The 20023-nt window shown below is 36.6% G+C and overlaps 1 protein-coding gene across 35 annotated transcripts in view; it reads right to left on the bottom strand.

Annotated features, from left to right (window-relative positions):
- PLEKHA5 (pleckstrin homology domain containing A5) overlaps positions 1-20023 on the bottom strand; it is a 231116-nt gene that overhangs the window by 24406 nt on the left and 186687 nt on the right. For 16 of the 35 annotated variants that reach the window (XR_011439988.1, XM_070270991.1, XM_070270995.1 and 13 more), the window contains 4 exons: positions 14264-14326; positions 12937-13017; positions 12654-12803; positions 2995-3096 (listed from right to left, as the gene is read on the bottom strand). Coding sequence is in view for 33 of the 35 variants with exons in the window: in XM_070270991.1 (XP_070127092.1) it covers positions 2995-3096; positions 12654-12803; positions 12937-13017; positions 14264-14326 (396 nt within the window). In the remaining 2 variants the exon portion in view is untranslated. Of the gene's footprint in view, positions 1-2994; positions 3097-12653; positions 12804-12936; positions 13018-14263; positions 14327-14839; positions 14876-19497; positions 19628-20023 lie in introns of those variants that run through there. The other 19 variants (XR_011439987.1, XM_023643201.2, XM_070270990.1 and 16 more) reach the window with 3 other exon arrangements.

The raw sequence follows: 20023 nt of genomic DNA, 5'->3' as shown, positions 1-20023 counted from the left end.
ACCCTATGACTCTCACTGACAAATATTTAGGATAACAATAAATATTTTTTTAGGAACATAACTTTATTTAAAAAATAGGCAATAAAGTACAAAAACCATCACATTACCTAGAAAACAAGGTTTTTTCCACTGAATATCAGTTTTTGACAACTGTAGATATTAGAATACAAAAATCATTAAGATAAAAAATCCTCTGAGGGGCAGAGATATGTTTTCAAAGTCTATAAGCCTAAGGACTATGTAGTAACACTGCCTCAAAACAAGGTACCACATAACTCTGGTTATTGAGCTTTCCAAGCCACAGGCTGGAAGCATCAAGGGAAAGGAAGTACCCACACAAGACCCAAACCCAACGACAGCCCAGAGACGTGAATACTGATATACTTACGGGGAGGGAACATCAACCATAAAAATCAGACAGTGGGCATGCGTTTTATGACATGTATTACTTTTGCAATAATAAAGAAAATATGTACATATTTTTGCCTCTCTGAAAGGTGTACAACAGACATCTCATTTTTGTTTGATTTTGCATTTCTCTGGCTACTAGTGACTTTGAACAACTTTCAAACACTTGTTAGCAATCTGAGTTTTACTTTCTATGATTTAAAACGACTTATGTTCTTTGTCTGTTTTGCTGATGTATTGTTTCTCCAAATCAAACAGAAAACGTTCCTTGCAAATCTAGACAGTAACTCTCACTGAATTTTAGTGGTCAAAGATACTTCTTTCCAGTGTGTCATCTTTGAAGTTTGTCTAGGCTACCCTCATTGTTTACTTACTTATTTAACAACATGTATGTTTTATGCGCCTGGTACTACTTAAAGTGCTTCAAAAATATCAACACCTTTAATCATTTAATAAGCCAGTGCGGGTACTGTTGTTGTTTTCATGTCACAGCTGTGGAGATGAGATGCAGAGTTGTTACATGACTGGTCTAAGGTCACGTGTGCAATGCACTTCTCATAGAGTGTGCCTTCTAGTTTTTTTATTTTTTCAAAAACTGTCTTAACTACTTATGGTCTTGATTATACGTTAAAATCATCAGAACCATTTTGTTAATTTTTTTCAGAAAATTCTGCTAGAAATTTGGTTGGAATAGAATTGAGCTTATGGGAAGAATTTTCACCGTGACAATGTTAAATCAGGCCATCCATGAACATGTTTGAACTAATTACAATTCTCCATTTATTCAAGTCTTCTCTTATGTCCTATAATACAGAAATTAATTTTTCATGGTTTATATTTTTTTGTTAGTTTATATCAGGATTGGCCAACTGCTCTGGCCTGTAGTCTCTTTTTGTATGGTCTGTAAGCTAAGAACAAATTTTTACATTTTTGAGTGATTATAAAAAATCCCAAACCACCAAAGATTATGTGACAGAGTGTATATATTTAACATCTGGGCCTTTATAGAAAAAGTTTCCCGAACCTTGGGTTAAATTTTAGATATTTATAGTTATTTTTCTAATGTATTTAGTACCTCATTAGTGTAACTTCAGTGTTCAATACAAAAGTCACAACCACATGTGGCTACCTAAATTTAGATACTTAAAATGAGATATAACTAAAAATTCAGTTCCTCAGTCACACTAGCAACATTTCAAGTGCCCAACAACTACAAGTGGCTAATGGCTACTACACTGGACAGCACAGAGAGAAGACAGTTGATTTTCTATGAGTCAACCTCACTAACCATTTTTTTTTTTTGAGAGGAAGATGGTCCCTGAGCTAATATCTGTGCCAATCTTCCTCTACTTTGTATATGGGATACTGCCACAGCATGGCTTGATGAGTGGTGTGTAGGTCCATGCCCAGGATCCAAACCCACAAACCCTGGGCTGCTGAAGCGAAGCACGTGAACTTACCCACTATGCCGCTGGGCCAGCCCCCTTACTTACCTTTTAGTCCTTCTATTGATTTGTCTGTTGAGTCCACTGGGTTTCCAATGCAGATAACCAAATTTACATAGGGCCACAAGCATGAAGTGACTTTTATTATTTTCTTTTTTTTCCCCCTGCTTTTTCTCCCCAAATCCCCCAGTACACAGCTGCATATTTTAGTTGTGGGTCCTTCTAGCTGTGGCATGTGGGATGCTGCCTCAGCATGGCCTGATGAGCGGTGCCATGTCCCTGGCCCAGGATTCGAACCGGCGAAACCCTGGGCCGCTGAAGCAGAGCGCAAGAACTTAAACACTCGGCCAAGGGGCCGGCCCCCCCTATTATTTTCTTAAATGTATATTATCTCCACTCCTCAGAAGAACACTTTAAGAGAGGTATTATTACTTCCATTTTACAGATTTGAAAACTAACCCCTGGAACTTGATCCCAGATCTGCCTGTCTACAAAACTGGACTCTTTATGCCAATGGTGTTACATCTTCCCCTATTCTAATGATACATCAGTTGAGATTATAGGCTAAATATAGTTTGATAAAAAACAACCATTTAATATAGATAGATTAGAATACATTTTATAAAAAAGACAAAATAACAATTATTTGATAAGTCTATATAATTCAACACCTCAATACCAAGTGATGTAGTTAGCTAGAGGCACAGAACACTCCAGAGATCACCAATTACCCAACGGAATATAGAACTTTTTTTTTCCCATGAGGAAGACTGGTGCTGAGAGAACATCTGTGCCAATCTTCCTCTACTTTATGTTGGGATGCCACCACAGCGTGGTGTGATGAGCAGTGCTAGGTCTGTGCCCAGGATCTGAACGTGTGAATCCCAGGCTGCCAAAGCAGAGTGTGCAAACTTAACCACTATGCCACCAGGCCAGCCCCAAGAATAAAGAACTTTTAAACAATGAGGGACGGGCTACTTTGTGAGATAGTAAGATTCCTATCATTGAAAGTATTCCCACCCAGGTCTTAGGTAGCCAACAATCTAACAACTGTTAAGGGCGTGCGTGAATCTAACAAGGTGGGTTGCACAGTATCAGTCAATATCAGTTACAACAATGTAAAAAAATGACGCTTTCGTACCTGAACTTCACCCAGGCGATCCAGCTGCTCTTGCATCTGGTTCCTGGTAACAGTGACATCGTATTCTAGCTTGTCATATTCTCTCCACGCTCGCTCCAGTTCCTAAAATCAAAAAGCTTTAATTACTCAAATGGGGAAAATGTGTTTTTATGTTGTTATCAACTGTGCAGTTTATGTTCAGGAAAATAAAAATTTTTATGACCCATTTTCCTTTACTTTTCTCTCTCTTTTTTGCTCAATTCTACAAGAATTTACTGAGCCACTGAAGTATTCATTATTGCGCCACTGCTGTATTCAAATTATTGGATAAAGAAGATATGGTATATATACACAATGGAATACTACTCAGCCATAAAAAAAGACAAAATTGGCACATTCGCAGCAACGTGGATGGACCTCGAGGGTATTATGTTAAGTGAAATAAGCCAGTCAGAGAAAGACGAACTCTATATGACTCCACTCATAGGTGGAAGTTAATATATTGACAAGGAGATCTGATCAGTGGTTACCAGGGAAAAGGGGGGGTGGGGGGAGGGCACAAAGGGGGAAGTGGTGTACCCACAACATGACTAACAATAATGTACAACTGAAATCTCACAAGGTTGTAATCTATCATAACATTAATAAAAAAAAAAAAAGAAATAAAAACAAACCCAAACAAACCCATCACAACCCCTATTTATGCATTTGTGACATCAAAATATTTGAATTCATTCCCTCTAAAGAGTTTTATTTTGAGGAAATACATTGTTTTATTCATGGCAATACAGTAAATTTTCCTTGAATTTCTTAAAATGCAGTAAAGGCATAAAGAAAGCATTTTCTTATCTGTCCTGACTAAAATTTCTCCAGGATTACAAATACTAAAACAGAATGTGTTTCAGCATGTTGGATTTTCAGTAACACCAGAAGCCTGACATGATTTTACTTAGAATACATTTACAGTAATGTCATAACCTAATTCAGCTAACTAAACAAGTCAGTGAATCCTGCTCAGAGACCCAATATAGACAGCATCCACCTATACCTTTCTCCTTTGGGCAAAAAATTACCCCAAACTCTCAAATCAGAGAAGTTTTTTTGTTGTTGTTGAGGAACACTAGCCCTGAGCTCACGTCCACTGCCAATCTTCTTTTTGTTGAGGAATATTGATCCTGAGCTAACATCTGTGCCCATCTTCCTCATTTTATATGTGGGATGCCTGCCATGAAGTGGTTTGATAAGTGATGCATCCACTGTAGGTCCGTGCCAGGATCTGGGCCAGTGAACCTTGGGCCACCGAAGTGGAGTGTGTGAACTTCACCACTGTGCCACCGGGCCGGCCCCACAGAGTTGTTTTTCATACTTGGTCTTTAACTACCTGTCATCTATTGAATATAGAATGATTCTACAAGTGCTCAAAAATACGCCATATCATTCTGTTTCAGGGATGCTATTCTATGGGAGTGCAGACACTCTTCTTTGGGCTAATTACATGTTGGAGAGTGGTATGAGGTCAACAAATTGATAAACTAAGGGCAGGGACTGTTATTTGATCACTACTTTTTCTTCTGAGGAAGATTAGCCCTGAGCTAAGTGCTGCCAATCCTCCACTTTTCGCTGAGGAAGACTGGCCCTGAGCTAACATCCATGCCCATCTTCCTCTACTTTATATGTAGGACGCCTACCATAGCATGGTGTGCCAAGCGGTGCCATGTCTGCACGTGGGATCCAAATTGGCCAACCCAGGGCCTCGAAGTGGAACGTGCGCACTTAACAGCTGTGCCACCGGGCTGGCCCACCCGCCCCTTTTGAGGAAGATTAGTGCTGAGCTATCTACTGCCAAACCTCCTCTCCTTGCTGAGGAAGACCAGCCCTGAGCTAACATCCATGCTCATCCTCCTCCACTTTACACGTGGGATGCCTACCACAGCATAGCCCTTGCCAAATGATGCCATGTCCACATCAGGGATCTGAACTGGCGAACCCCAGGCCACTGAGAAGCGGAACATGCAAACTTAACCACTGCGCCACCGGGCCAGCCCTGATCACTATTTTATCACCAGTATCTAGTGTGCTGTTGGCACGTGTAACACAACCGACAAACACTACCAAACGCTGCTGGATTTCTTGCCTTGAACTGTTCTGAATGAAGCTCCCCTGGGAAATGTCAGTTTAACAACAGCAATAGTCTTGGGATAAGGAAAGAGGGTAGTGAGTGCAGAAGAAAGGTTACTTAAAATAATCTTAACAGTTTAAAATAAAAAGCAGCAATACCTCAAGTTCCTGAGGTTCTCTTTTAAAGATTTCACAATGAATTTTAAAAAGGCACAGTGATAAAGGACTAAAGATTTTTATCTCATCTATACTGTGTAAATATTAGTCTCCTTACTTAGCTTCAGCGAACTGTTTTTACCTGAGCAAATAACGATACTAATCTCCTTTAAGAAAAATTGCTTCTAGATATCTTCCAATTTGTTTATATCACAAAAACTGGGAATCTAAATAATGGGCCTTTGAAGGCTTCAGGGAGGGTAAAATGAGGATAACAGACCCCCGTGGCAGCCCAGAGAATAAGTCGGATGGCATTGCCAGGCTCACACCTAACCTCTCTGGTAGAAAAGCTAGAGGTCAGGGTGGGCTCAAAGGTGCTGTAGGGGCATCGAAATAGAAGATCATTTTAGGATGGTAGGAATTCTTGTCCTTCTTACAGAAACACACGAAAAATAGAGACTGAGAGCTAGAGATTTTTTTACCAATATTTTAGGAGTGAAGAAACACAACACACTTTCAGTTTCCGTAACCTGGAAAGCCCTCCATTACACTGTTTCATTTGGCCTGAGTCTCATAACCCTGCTGGGCCTACCCATTTCCGCCTTTACCTCTCAGCTCCTTAAACATCATGATGGGTGGACAGAACACAAGGCAAGAGGGGATGGCAAGAAAAGGGGCAGCGCTGGCATAACACCAGTCTCCTCCTAGCACCTGACTGAGGATTCCACTCAAGAATTTCATAGATTATCCAAGTAATGTTAAAATCTTTAAATATGTCCTACTATTTTTTGTCAAGAAGGGACTACATAGGTACACTAAGGCAATTAAAAGGGGTAATGACAATATACAATTATCTCAAAATCACAGGCACATGTCAGGAAATAGTGCTTTCAGTAAAAAGGTGGAGTTTCACGCCACATTGTTAAGAGAATGCATGAACTCCTGCAATCTGCAACCACATAGATAAACCTCACAATGTTAAAAGAAGCCAAAGAGCATATACTATATGATTATACTGTTATAAAATAGTTCAAAAACAGGCAAAGTCAATAATATATAATTTAAAAGTCAGGTAGTGGTGTTTTTGGGAGGGGGCAGTCATCGGGAGAGAAGCTTCTGGCACGTCAGTGAAATTCAATGTCTTGATATGAATGTCAGCCATATCTATGCACTTAATCTGTGTACTTTCCTGAGAACGTGTTATCCTCTAACAAAGGTAAAAAAAAAGGGCGTGCACGTGTGGGATTGTTACAGGGATGGCAGAAGACTTTTTACCAAATTTGGCCTAGTCTAAGTTTAGGGCATGGAACAAGTAAACTGTAATAGTGGTTACTTCTTTATAGTCTGTACTAAGACAAGACTTGCCACTGTGGGAAAAAGAAAACTTCAAGCAGGTCTGCAACACTCAGATGCACCGAATCCCAGACTGCCAGAAAGATCAATGAGCTACAGCTGCCACACACTGTGGTCCTTATTAAGAAAGGATTAGGACTAATGATTCATTTCCAAGTTTTTAATATAAGAAGAACTTTCCTCTTCTTGTCCAGGATCAATGGCAATTTATAACAAAATCTACTCAAGGGAATAGTTATACAAATGCTACACATAAATGTAAGTAATTATTACCATTATTATGCTTAGAGCTAACAGGCAGACTGGTTTATTTCTGGTTTGCCTTTCAATTAGTGTTTCTGAGTTTTAATCGAAGAAATGTTAATTTACTGTTCTGCTTTTCTATTTAAAAAATGAAGCATAAAGCTTTGGTAAAGAGTTGACAGTAGACTTTCCGTTTCAAAATGGAAGGGGGTAACAGTACAGATGAAGTACGATTATTTATTAGCCTCTTAAGCTTCAAACAAGTCTTTTCAGTTTTAAATATTACTGATTAATGTCCACTGCTAAATCTCAGAAAATGAAAGTGTTGAAATATTTAAACTTACTGTTATGTTTTGAGGACTAGACACAAAAAAATGGCAACTTTCTGGTCACTATCACCCAACCATAACAATTCTGTCAACTAGGTATTAGAAGCAGTTGACTTTTGAGATCAGTTAAAATAAAGTTAATCTGACTTCATCTTTACCTTCAGGATGTAGAGATTTCTTGGCACAGATTTTAAGAATGTGCTTAGTTACTTGAATAATTTTTCAAAAAAGAATATCTGTCTTTTCATATTTGCATTATCATACAACTGCATCTCAAAGAAAAATCACTATTTACTAAGCACATGACATACTTACTATATTATCTAATAACGACTATATTGGCTTTTTAAAATTTGGCCAAATTTAAACTGTGTAAAGGGAGGATCAACTAAATCGGCCACATTAATGGAGCTGCCTCTATTTCAAATTTCTAGTCGATGATAATTATAGTCATTCTACTTCTTGGCTATTTATAATCTTTAACTCCTATCTTCAGTTTCTCCTCTAATCTTGGCTTTGAAACAAAATTACATTCCATCTCCAAGAAAGTTGCTACTCTTTACTGTACAAATTTTAGATATAATAAACTTTTATAATCATAAAAGTAGAAAAGCTAGAACACAGGGAAAGGGAAAGAAAAAAAACCTATTACTGTGCTTCATCTTTGTTAGCATTTTCAAAGGATTTTCCTTTAGTCTTTCTCAGACATGTACAATAAAAATTTCAAAATATACACAGAAGTAGTGCCCACTTGCGCCTGAATTCAACAGTTACCCACAACAACAGAACCAATCTGGTTCCATCCACAGCACCCATATCCAATCCCCGAGTGATTATTTTACAGCAAACACCAAGCATCATCTCCTTTCATCTGTAAATACTTCAGTGTGTATTTCCAAAGAAAAGAAACCAAAATGAGAAAAGTAATAGGAAAATTTTTATTTTTTAAATTATTAATATGTATTCCTTTTTTTAAATTAATTTTTTTATTGAGTTAATGATAGGTTACAATCTTGTGAAATTTCAGTTGTACATTAATGTTTGTCAGTCATGTTGTAGGTGCACCATTTCATCCTTTGTGCCCACCCCCCACCCCATCTTTCCCCTGGTAGCCACTAATCTGTTCTCTTTGTCCACATTTTTAAATTCCTCATGAGTGGAGTCATACAGAGATTATCCTTCTATATCTGGCTTATTTCACTTAACATAATTCCCTCAAGGTCCATCCATGTTATTGCAAATGGAATGATTTTGTTCTGTTTTACAGCTGAGTAGTATTCCATTGCACATATATACCACATCTTCTTTATCCATTCATCTGTTGATGGGCACTTAGGTTGCTTCCATGTCTTGGCTATTGTAAATAATGCTGCAATGAACATTGGGGTGCATAGGACTTTTGGAATTGCTGACTTCAAGCTGTATTCCTTTTTTTAAAAAAACATTTCTAATTATAGTAATCCCCCCATCCCTTGCTACTTATTTGTTGAAGAGAATGGGCTACTTGTCCTATAGAATTTCTCCTATTCTGAATTTTGCTAATTGAATCCCTGTGGTACTGCTTGGAGAGCTCTTCTGTTCCCTGTATTTATTTCCTATAAGTCTGTAGTTAGATACTGAGACTTGCTGAGATTCAGATTTGATCTCCTGGTAAAAATACCTCGTAAGTGTTGTTGGGTCTTTTATACTGCAGCACATTAGGAGGTGTATCACATCTTGCTGTCTCTTTTTGGGGGAATGTTATATCGTATTCCACGACAATTCATGGTTGTTGACAGATCTACTGTAAAAATTACTTTGCTATAACCATGATTCTCAGTAGCTCTTTATAATATTGCGAATGAGTACACGAAGACATTGAATGTGCAAGCTTCTACCAGAGGCAGGTCCTTAGTCTTGCTTCTCTGTCCCTTTAAGTTTACAATCTTACACCCTAGTATATCCATTGTAGTCTAAAACTCTGTTTACGCATGGCCCTCCTATCTAGAATCCAGCTTAGTTAATGCGTCAGTTTGTCAAAAACACAGAAATACAAATATATTTTGCTACCATTATTGGATGAGTCACAAATTCTATCTATTATGATAAGTGAATGGTATCTGCTTTATCTGGCTCCTTGAATTGTTGGGAAGAATAAGAGAAGAACCTGTTGAACTGATAAAGCACAAGAATATTTCTCTGACATGTAGAGAGAGATAAGGCCTAATGTCCCCAAGAGAGGTGACTGTAGCAGATGTTTATGGAGCTCCACACCACATGCCCTTTGCCCACCTGATTTCAAGGAACAAGCATTTACAGTCCATGCATGCTGGTGTCTCATGGCAAGCTAGCTAAGGCAGTTTGAAGTGTGAATGAATTAAGGACCCCGGGGCAACTTCGACCAGAGTGAAGGATAGCCCAGCCTCCCTGGCGTTCAGTGGAAAATCCTGAAGCATTCTGCCTATTTCCTCAGTAAGTCCCCAGTGGGGTCAAATCCCTATTGCCCACAGTTGTAACCAAGACAGCAGTGAAACATATTGGCTCCTCCCCCTCCCTGTCTCATTCTCCACACCCCCATTTCCGCTTCCTGGAAGCATCTCCCAAACAAACCCAGTCCTCATCTCAGGCTCTGCTTTCAGGAGAGAACCTAAACGAAGACGGCGACACGCTGAAAGATTTCCAGGTGTAACTGGCTGTGATAACAATCTTTCTCACTAATCAGACTCAGATAAAAAGAAGTAGAGGCAAGGAGGGGACACAAAGGCGCCGTGTGCTTAGAGCATGTGTGTGTGGGATGGGGCAGATGATGAGGAGATGTACTGTCAAGATTTAAATAAAACGTAAAGGGAACACTGCTTTACAGGTTCACCTTGTGTTAATCTTAGTTTCATGTACCTTAGTGGCCAACCAGGTGAGGAGAAGATGTTCTCAGAATCAAAGATTCGATCTATGGAGGCCTTAATGGTACACCTCTTTATTATATCTTTTATACCTCAGGACTTGAATCAGAACCAATGACCCGATTCAACTGTGAAAGAATCAGCGGAATCCTTTGGCATTCTGCTGGCATAAATGTAACTCAAATTTAAATCTAATCAACATCCACTGAGTGCCAACCATATGCCCAGTATGATGTTACACATCATTTGTAGCCTTCAGCTACAATCTGAGTGAGTTTACATAAAGGCACAAATAACACAGTTTGTATTCTACGTAGCAAGATATGTCTTAGAAGAACATAGTGACAGCTTGTAATTGACCGCTGAATAATGCTGAAGGCAAGGGGAAAAAAACCAGGAAAGTGCTTATATAGGATATCAACAGTATATTCGAATGTGACTAATTTCTACTAAAACATTTTTTTTTTTTAGATTTTACTTTTTTTCTTTTTCTCCCCAAAGACCCCCAGTACATAGCTGTGTATTTTTAGTTGTGGGTCCTTCTAGTTGTGGTATGTGGGACGCCACCTCAGCATGGCCTGATGAGCAGTGCCATGTCCTCACCCAGGAGCACGTGAACGTAACCACTCGGCCACGGGGCCGGCCCCTAAAATATTTCTAATAAACTTCCATCAGGCCTGGAGTTAACCTTAGGATGAAGCAAATTCTAAGCCTACCGATGAAATTTGTTACTAAACCCACTTGGGAAGGGAAGAAGTAATGGTTCAACTGAACGCTCCACGTCCCTAGAACTTTCCAAACCAGATAGCAAATCATAAAATAGCTTCTAACTAAATTTTGACTTGACTCAGGTTGTCATAGCGATACTGAGCTTTTCATTAGCTTGGCATTGACAGCTTGACCTCGTATTCCCTTTCTAATCTCATATTCCTGATCCTCTATTCCAGTCAGTCAGTTAGTTCTGTTTCTTGCTTCTCCAAACACATCTCCCACATTCTCATCTCTGTGCCGTGGTTCAAGGTGTTCTGTCCCTCATGGACAGCCCTCATCCTTCACCTCCCCTTTCTTCCCATCTAAATCCTACCCATCATTGATTAAGTAGGCACTACTCCATTGCAGACAAAATATCAGGTGCATATATTTTCTTTATGACTATATTATAAAAATCCACGTAGAGCCAAGTCTCAGGACTATGGTTAGAAGACCTGGATTTGAGTTCCAGGCATAGCATTTTTAGCTCTGCAACAGTGACGCAGTTCATTCATCAAATTCTTAATGCATATCCTATAGTGCTAAATGCTAGAGCTAAAAGATGAACAAGATATGGTTCTGATTTCAAGAAGGTCACAATTGAAAGGATACTTAATTCTTAAAAAATATGTAAACATCACAGTATAATTAAGAGACTCAACTGAGATAATGAAATAATATTTTAAAAACAGGAACAGGTATATTAAATATAAGGTATTTAAGAAGCACAAAAACTAAGTTTTGACTTATTTAAAACCATGGTATATTCCTTTAAAAATAGCTTGTGTTTGGAATGTTAATTTAGTGTTTGGAATTGAAGCCCTGTTGAGATACTGGTATCTTGCCAGCTTGGAAAGACCTCTCTTAGCTAAGCCGTATTGTCTGTGAACCTTCTTAAAAGGTAGCTGCTCCCTGGACAGCCCATTGAAAGTATACACAAGGGTGTGTTAGCAGTTTTCTCTAACAGGTGGCTTTTGCTGGGACTTCTCCTTCAAAGGGCTGCTTGGGCAGGTGCTCTTACTATGTTTAGAGATGACTGCATCATAGGCTCTAAAGCAGACTGTTTAAACTCTTAAAACACTCAATTTATAAACTCGAAGTCAGACTTTTAGATTGGCTAATCTCAAGGGACTCTTTATTAAGTGACATGACTATGCGTTAAAAGGTTCTACTAATTATATTTGTTACTCACACCTACCATCTAAACTTAGGTCACACTGCAGCTATGACATGGTAATGTTGACGGCTTCTTAAAAGCATTTCACAGCTGCTTTTTACTGAAATGGTTGGTTAAATAAATCCAATTAGCACTTTCCCCAAATTATTCTAACTCCCCTAAAATCCACAAAATATTTATTTTCCTTTTACTTTTGTGAGAAAGATTGGCTCTGAGCTAACATGTGTGTCAGTCCTCCTCTATTTCACGTGGGATGCCACCACAGCGTGGCTCGATGAGTGGTGCTAGGTCTGTGCCTGGGATCTGAACCTGCAAACCCTGGGCCGCTGAAGCAGACTGGTGAACTTAGCCACTATGCCAAGGGGCCGGCACCAAAATATTTATTTTCTTAATGCAGTAAATATTAACATAGTTAAGAATTTTGCATTTGCATGATACATAAACAGGAGTATTTATCTCCCCTGTAAAACAACTATGTCACAAAGGACAAAATGCCTACTATTTAAATAGAGAAATAAAGATCACTCCTTATTTTTATTATTAATTAATTTCTTGTTATAGTGAAGAATAACCCTAAGGACAGTCCAATTAAAAAATACATAAATTAGAAAGAAGAAAAAAAGAAGTGCATAATATTTCAGTGACTCTTACTAGGAAAAAAAATCTGCTACTTACAGCAGTGGCTCGGGAGAGTTCCCGACACGTACTGAGCAGTCCATTTTGTAAATCGTCCCTCTGTAACACCACGGTCTGAATGGCTGCTGGGTTATCTGCGTTCATTTCTATCTCTTGGCTGGCTGATAGCAAAGCTTGCTCAAGCGTGTACTATTATAATAAAAATAATTACACTTAATGTTCTGCATCATCGAATTAATTCTTTTTTACTATAGTTATCAGTGTCCTGATAATAATCATATAAAGTAACGTCAATTGTAGATAATAAACATAATTGTCCTACTTTCTCCTTGTGGAGTTGCTGAAGTTTCTCTTCCAGAGCATGTACCACTTTATCCTGTTCACATAATCGGCTTAACTTGGCCTAGGTTATAGGAGAAGATGTCTTTCATTAGCAACTTTTTATTTTCCCTGTAATTGGAGGAAGGCAGTCACTCCCGTAACTGAGGTATGTATAACAAGAAAACACACTTAAAACAGCCATGGAATACCTAATCAGGTCAATCTTTATTTCAATCAGTAAAATAAAAATTAAAGTATAGCTTATAAAGATAGAATGCTTAAAAACATGCAAAGTGAAAAAGCATTTCAACCATACCATTTAACCTACATAATTCAAAATATTATTAGTCATCAAGCAGTCTCATATGATTTTAACAAATCATTTCAATGTGGTTAAGATTTTTTCTCTACAAATTGCTGGATAGGTTAAGTGATATACATTGTCCTTAATTAGAACACCAGCTGGATTCTGCTTTATATTTTTTAAATGTGCTCTTATGTTCTGAGAAAAGAATATAAACAAAAGATTGCTTCTAATTGCAATAATACAAATAAAAATATTGGTGATAGCCAATGGAGAAAAATCACTTTCAATAGTTTTAATGTTTTAAATTCTTGGTACTACCCCAATTTTTATGAAAATACGAGAGGGTACTCTAATAAAATTTCAATACTACAATAAACCAGTCCTCCAAACATCTGAAAATAAAAACCCTGGACAAACTGTAAATATGTCCCAAATCTAACTGCATAATGACAAGCAAGCAAGAAACCTGAGAATTCACTCTTTGCCATTTGTCCATTAAAGTAACCACCTTATTTTTTTAGACAACAAAACTCAAGCTACACCAAATGGACTGTATTGAAATGAGGAGCTACACCTCAATGGAATAAAAACCAGAGGAAAGGAGGGAAGAATGAGATATAAATACAAAAGAATGTATGGCAAGTCAGCGATCTAAAATAGATTTTAAAAAATCCAAACCTTAAATTTAAGTGAAAAAGGAAGCGGTGATAGAAGTCACAGACAATTTTACTTTGTCTCCAGTTCTCTATCATTTTTTTAAAAATCAGAAATAGTCTTTTACTTTCATTTAAGTGATTCTTAATATGTTTAAGCACTAACTATGGGGGTAGGGGTGGGTGGAGAATAGACGGGGAGCGAGGATTTAATTGAATCTAAGTGCAAAAGCAGAAGAAAATGCGAATTTCTTTGATGTCATTTGGGAGAGCGGGGAGGAAGAGCAAGTTTTCTGTCATGCTTATTTCCAAAGTTTTGGCAGAGAATATGACAGAGCACTGACAACATATAGCTTACTAATACTTACATCAATATCGACTTCTTCAGGTCTGTATTTGTATAATGTGCCTCTACATTCATCTTGTGACAGCTATAAGGAAAAATGCCATATAACAACTTTAAAAAAATAATATTTAAAAATATATTTATTTAGTCTACACTTAATATTTAGATTTACATAACAATAACAAAAATGGGATTTTAAGGCTTCTTATGCTCTTAGAAGTTTACTTCAAACACAGATCATTACAAAAGTAGAAAAATATTTCACAGTGATACGGTATGCAAGGTACATAAGAATGATGCTAACTTAGGCTTGTCAAACAAAATAAGCTATTCAAGCAAAATTATATAGCACTTTACATTTTCCATTTGTAAGACACACATTCTTTTAACGAAAAATCGACAAATACAATCATAGCAACTGTGTTGAATCAAATATTCAAATCAGGCATATTTGAACAGTCAAAGCCATCCTTCAAGGTATACACATAACACACAACTGTGTATGTGTACACTCAAATGCCAACACGTCTTAGTACAATTTTGTTAACAAAACCTGCAACATACTGTATACATGTACGTAATATATAAACACACATACACAATAAAGACTTATCTTGTTCTTCTGTCTTAAGAACTAAAAGATAATGGAGGAAAAGGATGGGTTTAATTGAAAAGAGGAAAATCAGTCAAAACCTCATAAAGCTGAAAGCCTGTTATAAACTACGGGTAGTCAAATTTCATAAGTTTATATGTGTCCACTGACACCTTTTATTATACCGTAAGGAATTATTATTCAGTGTAAACATCCTTCCTTCAATTTTTTCCAAATATCTTTTGGTCAAACAAATCCTCATTTCTGACTCTGCTTACCAAGATTTCAGTAGCCCTCCCAGTCAGTTATACCACAGATCACATCACAGCCTCTGCGGGCAGTATTTCACTCTCTCTCCTGTCTTTGGACTTTATATTGAGCGCCAGACAGTAACAAAAACACGGTAGGAAAAATTTAATTGGGGCTCACTGCATGTTTACTAAATGGTACACTTTTTCTCAAAGTGAGGATGGGAGTAACGTATCCCAACTACATTCTAGGTTGGAAAACTAAATTTCATATGTACATATACAAATGCCTAAGAAGGTATAAGCTACAACTATGTATGCCCTCTCTGTAAGAAACTGCTTGACAGTTACATCTTTAGAAGAAGGCATGATTTAAACAGCAGACAACTTTGAATAGATCTAGAAATGTGGGAATTAGGAAGTTAAAAATGTAAGCATTCCAAACATACAATAATAAATCCTAGATTTACGTGTTTCATTTCAAGACATTACTTTCACGTACCTCATGCAAATGAATCTGTGACTATTTAAGGGTATGCACAGTGATTAATAAACCACAAGACTTTCAGAGAAATGAGTATCACATGAAAAATGAATTTAATGGCAAAAGTCACAACACTTATGTACTATTTTAAAATATCCAAGGATCACTATGAATATGTCCTGAGAAGTGTCAACTGTCATTCTGAATTAAAGCACCTAGATCCAAGAAAAGAGTTATACTCCTATCTGAAAAAAAAAAGGGCATGTAGAGCAAGTTTGAAAATGGCTTAGATCCATGATAAAAAATGCAAAACAACACGAAAATTAATTCTTCTCATTTATAAGAAATTAAAGATAGAAAGCCTTTAGCTACTAAATGTCCAAATATACTTTGCTTATTTAATATTTAAAGTTAAATGCAAAACAGCTTTACTAAACCATGGAATGTATAATTTGAATGTAACTAGTGGACAGTGCTACATTTAGATAAAAATATGAATTATATTCTATATCCCAGGGTCAAGAGAAAAAACATTAGTATTTTAAATTGGAAATTTAGTAATCTGTAATAAATATTTAGGATATTGGTATGCTATTTTCATTTAGGAATCTTATTGCACGTTCATTTTCTTATCAGTTAGTATATTATAAAAAAGAAAATGTGTGCTGTGTAGTTATAATTTTAGAATGACACATCCTTATAGCCATATAAACATATTCCACAAGTAAATTAGATTCATTTTTGTTGTGCCTCTATTTTTAGTAGCACTGAAAAATTTATTTAAACCTTCTATCAAGTTATTCAAAAAAGATATTCATTATTAGATACCAACTAACAAAAATCCTAAAATAATTAACTTCCCACTATATATTGCTTTTACCTGTCAGAAGAAAAGCATTAAAAAAACCAAGATTATTCTTTAAATAATTAAGCGTTAAGCATGGCCTATTTTCCATTAGTGATAATAATTACTGAAGCTTTTCTTAAGAAAACATGGATATAATTTATTAAAAAAACAATTTCCATCTAGAATTGAAGAACTCTGCTATTTAGTCCTGAATATGAAAATCCTACTAACAGGAAAAATGTAATTTCGTGAATATTCTGATTAGCTCAAGTTCTTTATAAAATAACGTTTCATGGCAATACTTTTCTATCGTTTTTCAATTTCATCTTTAGCCAAGAAAACAAAAAAGTTCTGGGCTTGGATGCCTGTGTTTGAAGTCCCTCAGCAACATCAGAACAGTAAATGAAAATGGGCTTTGTAGTTACATAAGCTCGAGCTGTGCTCAGGCTCCAATTTGCAAAGTGTATTATACAAACTTTACTGACTAGATAACATGTGCTGTATTTTATTTAGAAAGTCAGAGCTTTTTCATAATAAAATACCTAATTATTTTTTTTAAACTAGCTTGGCATTAAGTTGAGACAAAATTACTTTTGTTAATTAAAATTCAACTTTCTGAAGTATCCTGTTTAAGCAGTGGGCTATGTATATATTTTAAAGTATATGAATATATTACAAACACCAAAAAGGATTTTGGGGAACTATTTGATAAAATTAGATACTATCTCCTAAGAGGACTCGAAACTGCTCAAAGGGCTGTAGGTGTTTGCCAATATCAGCATCTCTTAAAATAATTATTTATCAGGTGATTAATGTCACCAACATTAATTATGTTATAAAAACTCTGGCACAAAATGTAATTGTGAAAGGTGGTACAAAGAGTAATAAATGCAGAGGAATTTTTCGACTTGCTCACTTATTTAGCATTTGTTTCGATTCAGTTTTACGTCTTTTTTATTTGACTAATTTTAAGAAAATCACTGCCTAGGTAATTTCTCAGGTGTCCTCTTTCTTCTAAGAAAATGCAAACATGAAGGTCCTCTTGAGAGAAAACCTGAATGGCTATGAAAACACTCTCTTGCCACCGAATTTTCAGCTAAATTTCAGGAACCTATTAACACAGCATTGCAATGCGCCAGCAGAGAGGCAAACTGTAACAGTGTACGATAGAAACTTTCATCAAGATTTTCTTTGGATAAGAACATGATAAGGGAAACCTGGAGAAAAAATAAGGTCTAATTTCAGTTTATGCAAATTTACACCCAGAGTTTATGAAATGTGTCTGACTGTCACTTTTATCCAACAATGAAGCCCTGCAATAATTAAGTACTTTACTAGTGGCTGATGGAAAAAGGACTGCCCAAAGTCTCCCTAGACTTGACTGCATGGACAGTCAACACTCATTACCTGGCAACTGGTCACCCATCTCGTGTCTCGGCATGGCTGCTGACATAGCACACTCAGATCTTCCTGTACTGTACAAATGTTTTTCTTTCAAGTATTAATGTGAGAAAACATACTTATATAAATCTACTGCTCTTTCGGTATTCAAGGTCAATGATGCTATATAAGACCAGTTCCAGATATCTCTACACTTTTGGAAAACCTCCAATTCGAACTTCTGGTGCAACTGAGTAATTTCAATAGCTGTGACTTCTGCATCATCAACCCTGATTACTGATAAATTAAAAAAGAAAAAACAAACCAAACCAAAGAGAAAACCCAGGGTACCCCTCTTACTGAAAACATGAAAAATGTGAAAAATGAAAACATAACCTATTACAACAAAATGCCTTTGATCTCATGTCAATTTAGCATATATAAAATGACAAACTGACAGCTTCAGACACTGAAAAAGGTGTTAATTCCAGAAAAAGTGCTAGGGTTCTCAGTGTGGCATTTTGGAATGGAGTGTCAAGATTCTATAATCTGGTGACCTTAAGAACGACAAGATTCCATTTTCTTTTGGAAAGTAAAGCTGTTTAACTTTAAATATTTAATAATTTCTCTCTTTTTTGCAAATTAAAAACTGTGCTCAATCATATAATATACTTTAAATGTTTTGAAAACTGTGCTCAGAAATAAGTCACCCTCCCACCAGCTGGGTCAATCTCCCAGTTACATGGCCCACGATGCAGACCCCAAGGCGACTAAAGCAAACCAGAAGCCTTTAAAGCCAGTGTGAGCTCAAGGTTTCTTTTCACCAGGTGCTTTTAGATATTTTCATCAAAATATATATTCATTTTTCATGTTACGTTAATTTTCTTCTTCTGTATGATTTTTTAAGTATTGGAACAGGTCAGAGGCCACAGAAATTTGAGGGTGTCGAGTGGAAGAAGCTGATGTTGCAAAACACACAGCTAAGAACATTTAGACCATGAAATACAAAAAAACTGGATAGGAATGTATAAAATGACTTCTTTTGCAGATCTGCAGATTAGCAAGGTCCTGAATTAAAGCCAGCCAACTCCATGGCTCATATGTTGAGTTAGGGAAAAGAATGGGGTAAGAATGACTACCTTGATGACTGCATGAGAATGATAAGAATACAGGGAGAAGGTACTCTCCGTATATTAAGGAATGGCTATCTTCAAGTTTTACCATACCATAGTACACAAATTAGATTTCAATAACTCCCATACAAATATAATCTATTCCTAAAACACTGAGCACCGGGGGGTTTGGGGTGGGGGGGCTGCCCCTAAAAGGACAAAAAAAATTTTTTTAAAGTTTCCTCTAAAAATCTGTTATAACGCTTTTAGAGTTAATTAAAATTAACGAAAATCTAGTAAAAATTTTGCAAATGTACTGCAGACCTCCAAGTACATATCAATCAAATACTCTGCACAAAAACTTCAGGAAGATGGCACATTTAATATTCAACAGCAAAATGTTCAGCGAAGCCATGCCAAGAATACTGCAGCATCTTGAAAAGCATGGATGAATTGCATTTTTCCAAATAGACATAAAACAAAAAATGGAATAAAAACACTAATGTTATGAGTAACTCTGAGGATAAACCAAAACTGTCACTGAGGGGTTCTGCAGATGATAAAGCAGTATCATTCACTGTCCAAGACCTTACTTGCTGGTACAGTTGGGGTCTTAGCGCCGAGTTCTCAATCAATGTGTGAACCATGGCGATAATAGGTTCATTTTCTTTCATCTATTTCAAATCAGGAGGAGCATACAGCAAACATCAGTTTACAGCACAGCTAGATTTGAAAGACGACACTGTAAATATAGCCTCTACTTTAACATCCTCCTAATAGCGCAGTTGTTCACATTTTACCCCAAGGTTGTACAGATTAAACTTATATAAACCATTTCAAACAAGTATTACATGCTGTAAAATACTTCCGAGGTTATAAAGAAAGCTTACGAATTGCAATATTGCTGCAACTAGGTTTTACTTTATAATTAATATAGTCAATTAATGAATATTTCGACACATATTAGAATAGATGATAAAGCATCATGATTCTAAGAATAAACAACCTATAACCTTAAAAAGAGAAAAATAGCATCATTTGATTATTTATTCAGTAAAAAGGCTTAAAACGATATTCAGTTCTTTATTAGGTTAATCAGAAAAAAATTTAGTTCTAAGT

This window comes from Equus caballus, chromosome 6 (assembly GCF_041296265.1).
Source record: "Equus caballus isolate H_3958 breed thoroughbred chromosome 6, TB-T2T, whole genome shotgun sequence".
Lineage (NCBI taxonomy): Eukaryota > Metazoa > Chordata > Mammalia > Perissodactyla > Equidae > Equus > Equus caballus.
This window is presented reverse-complemented; position numbering and strand designations above follow the sequence as displayed.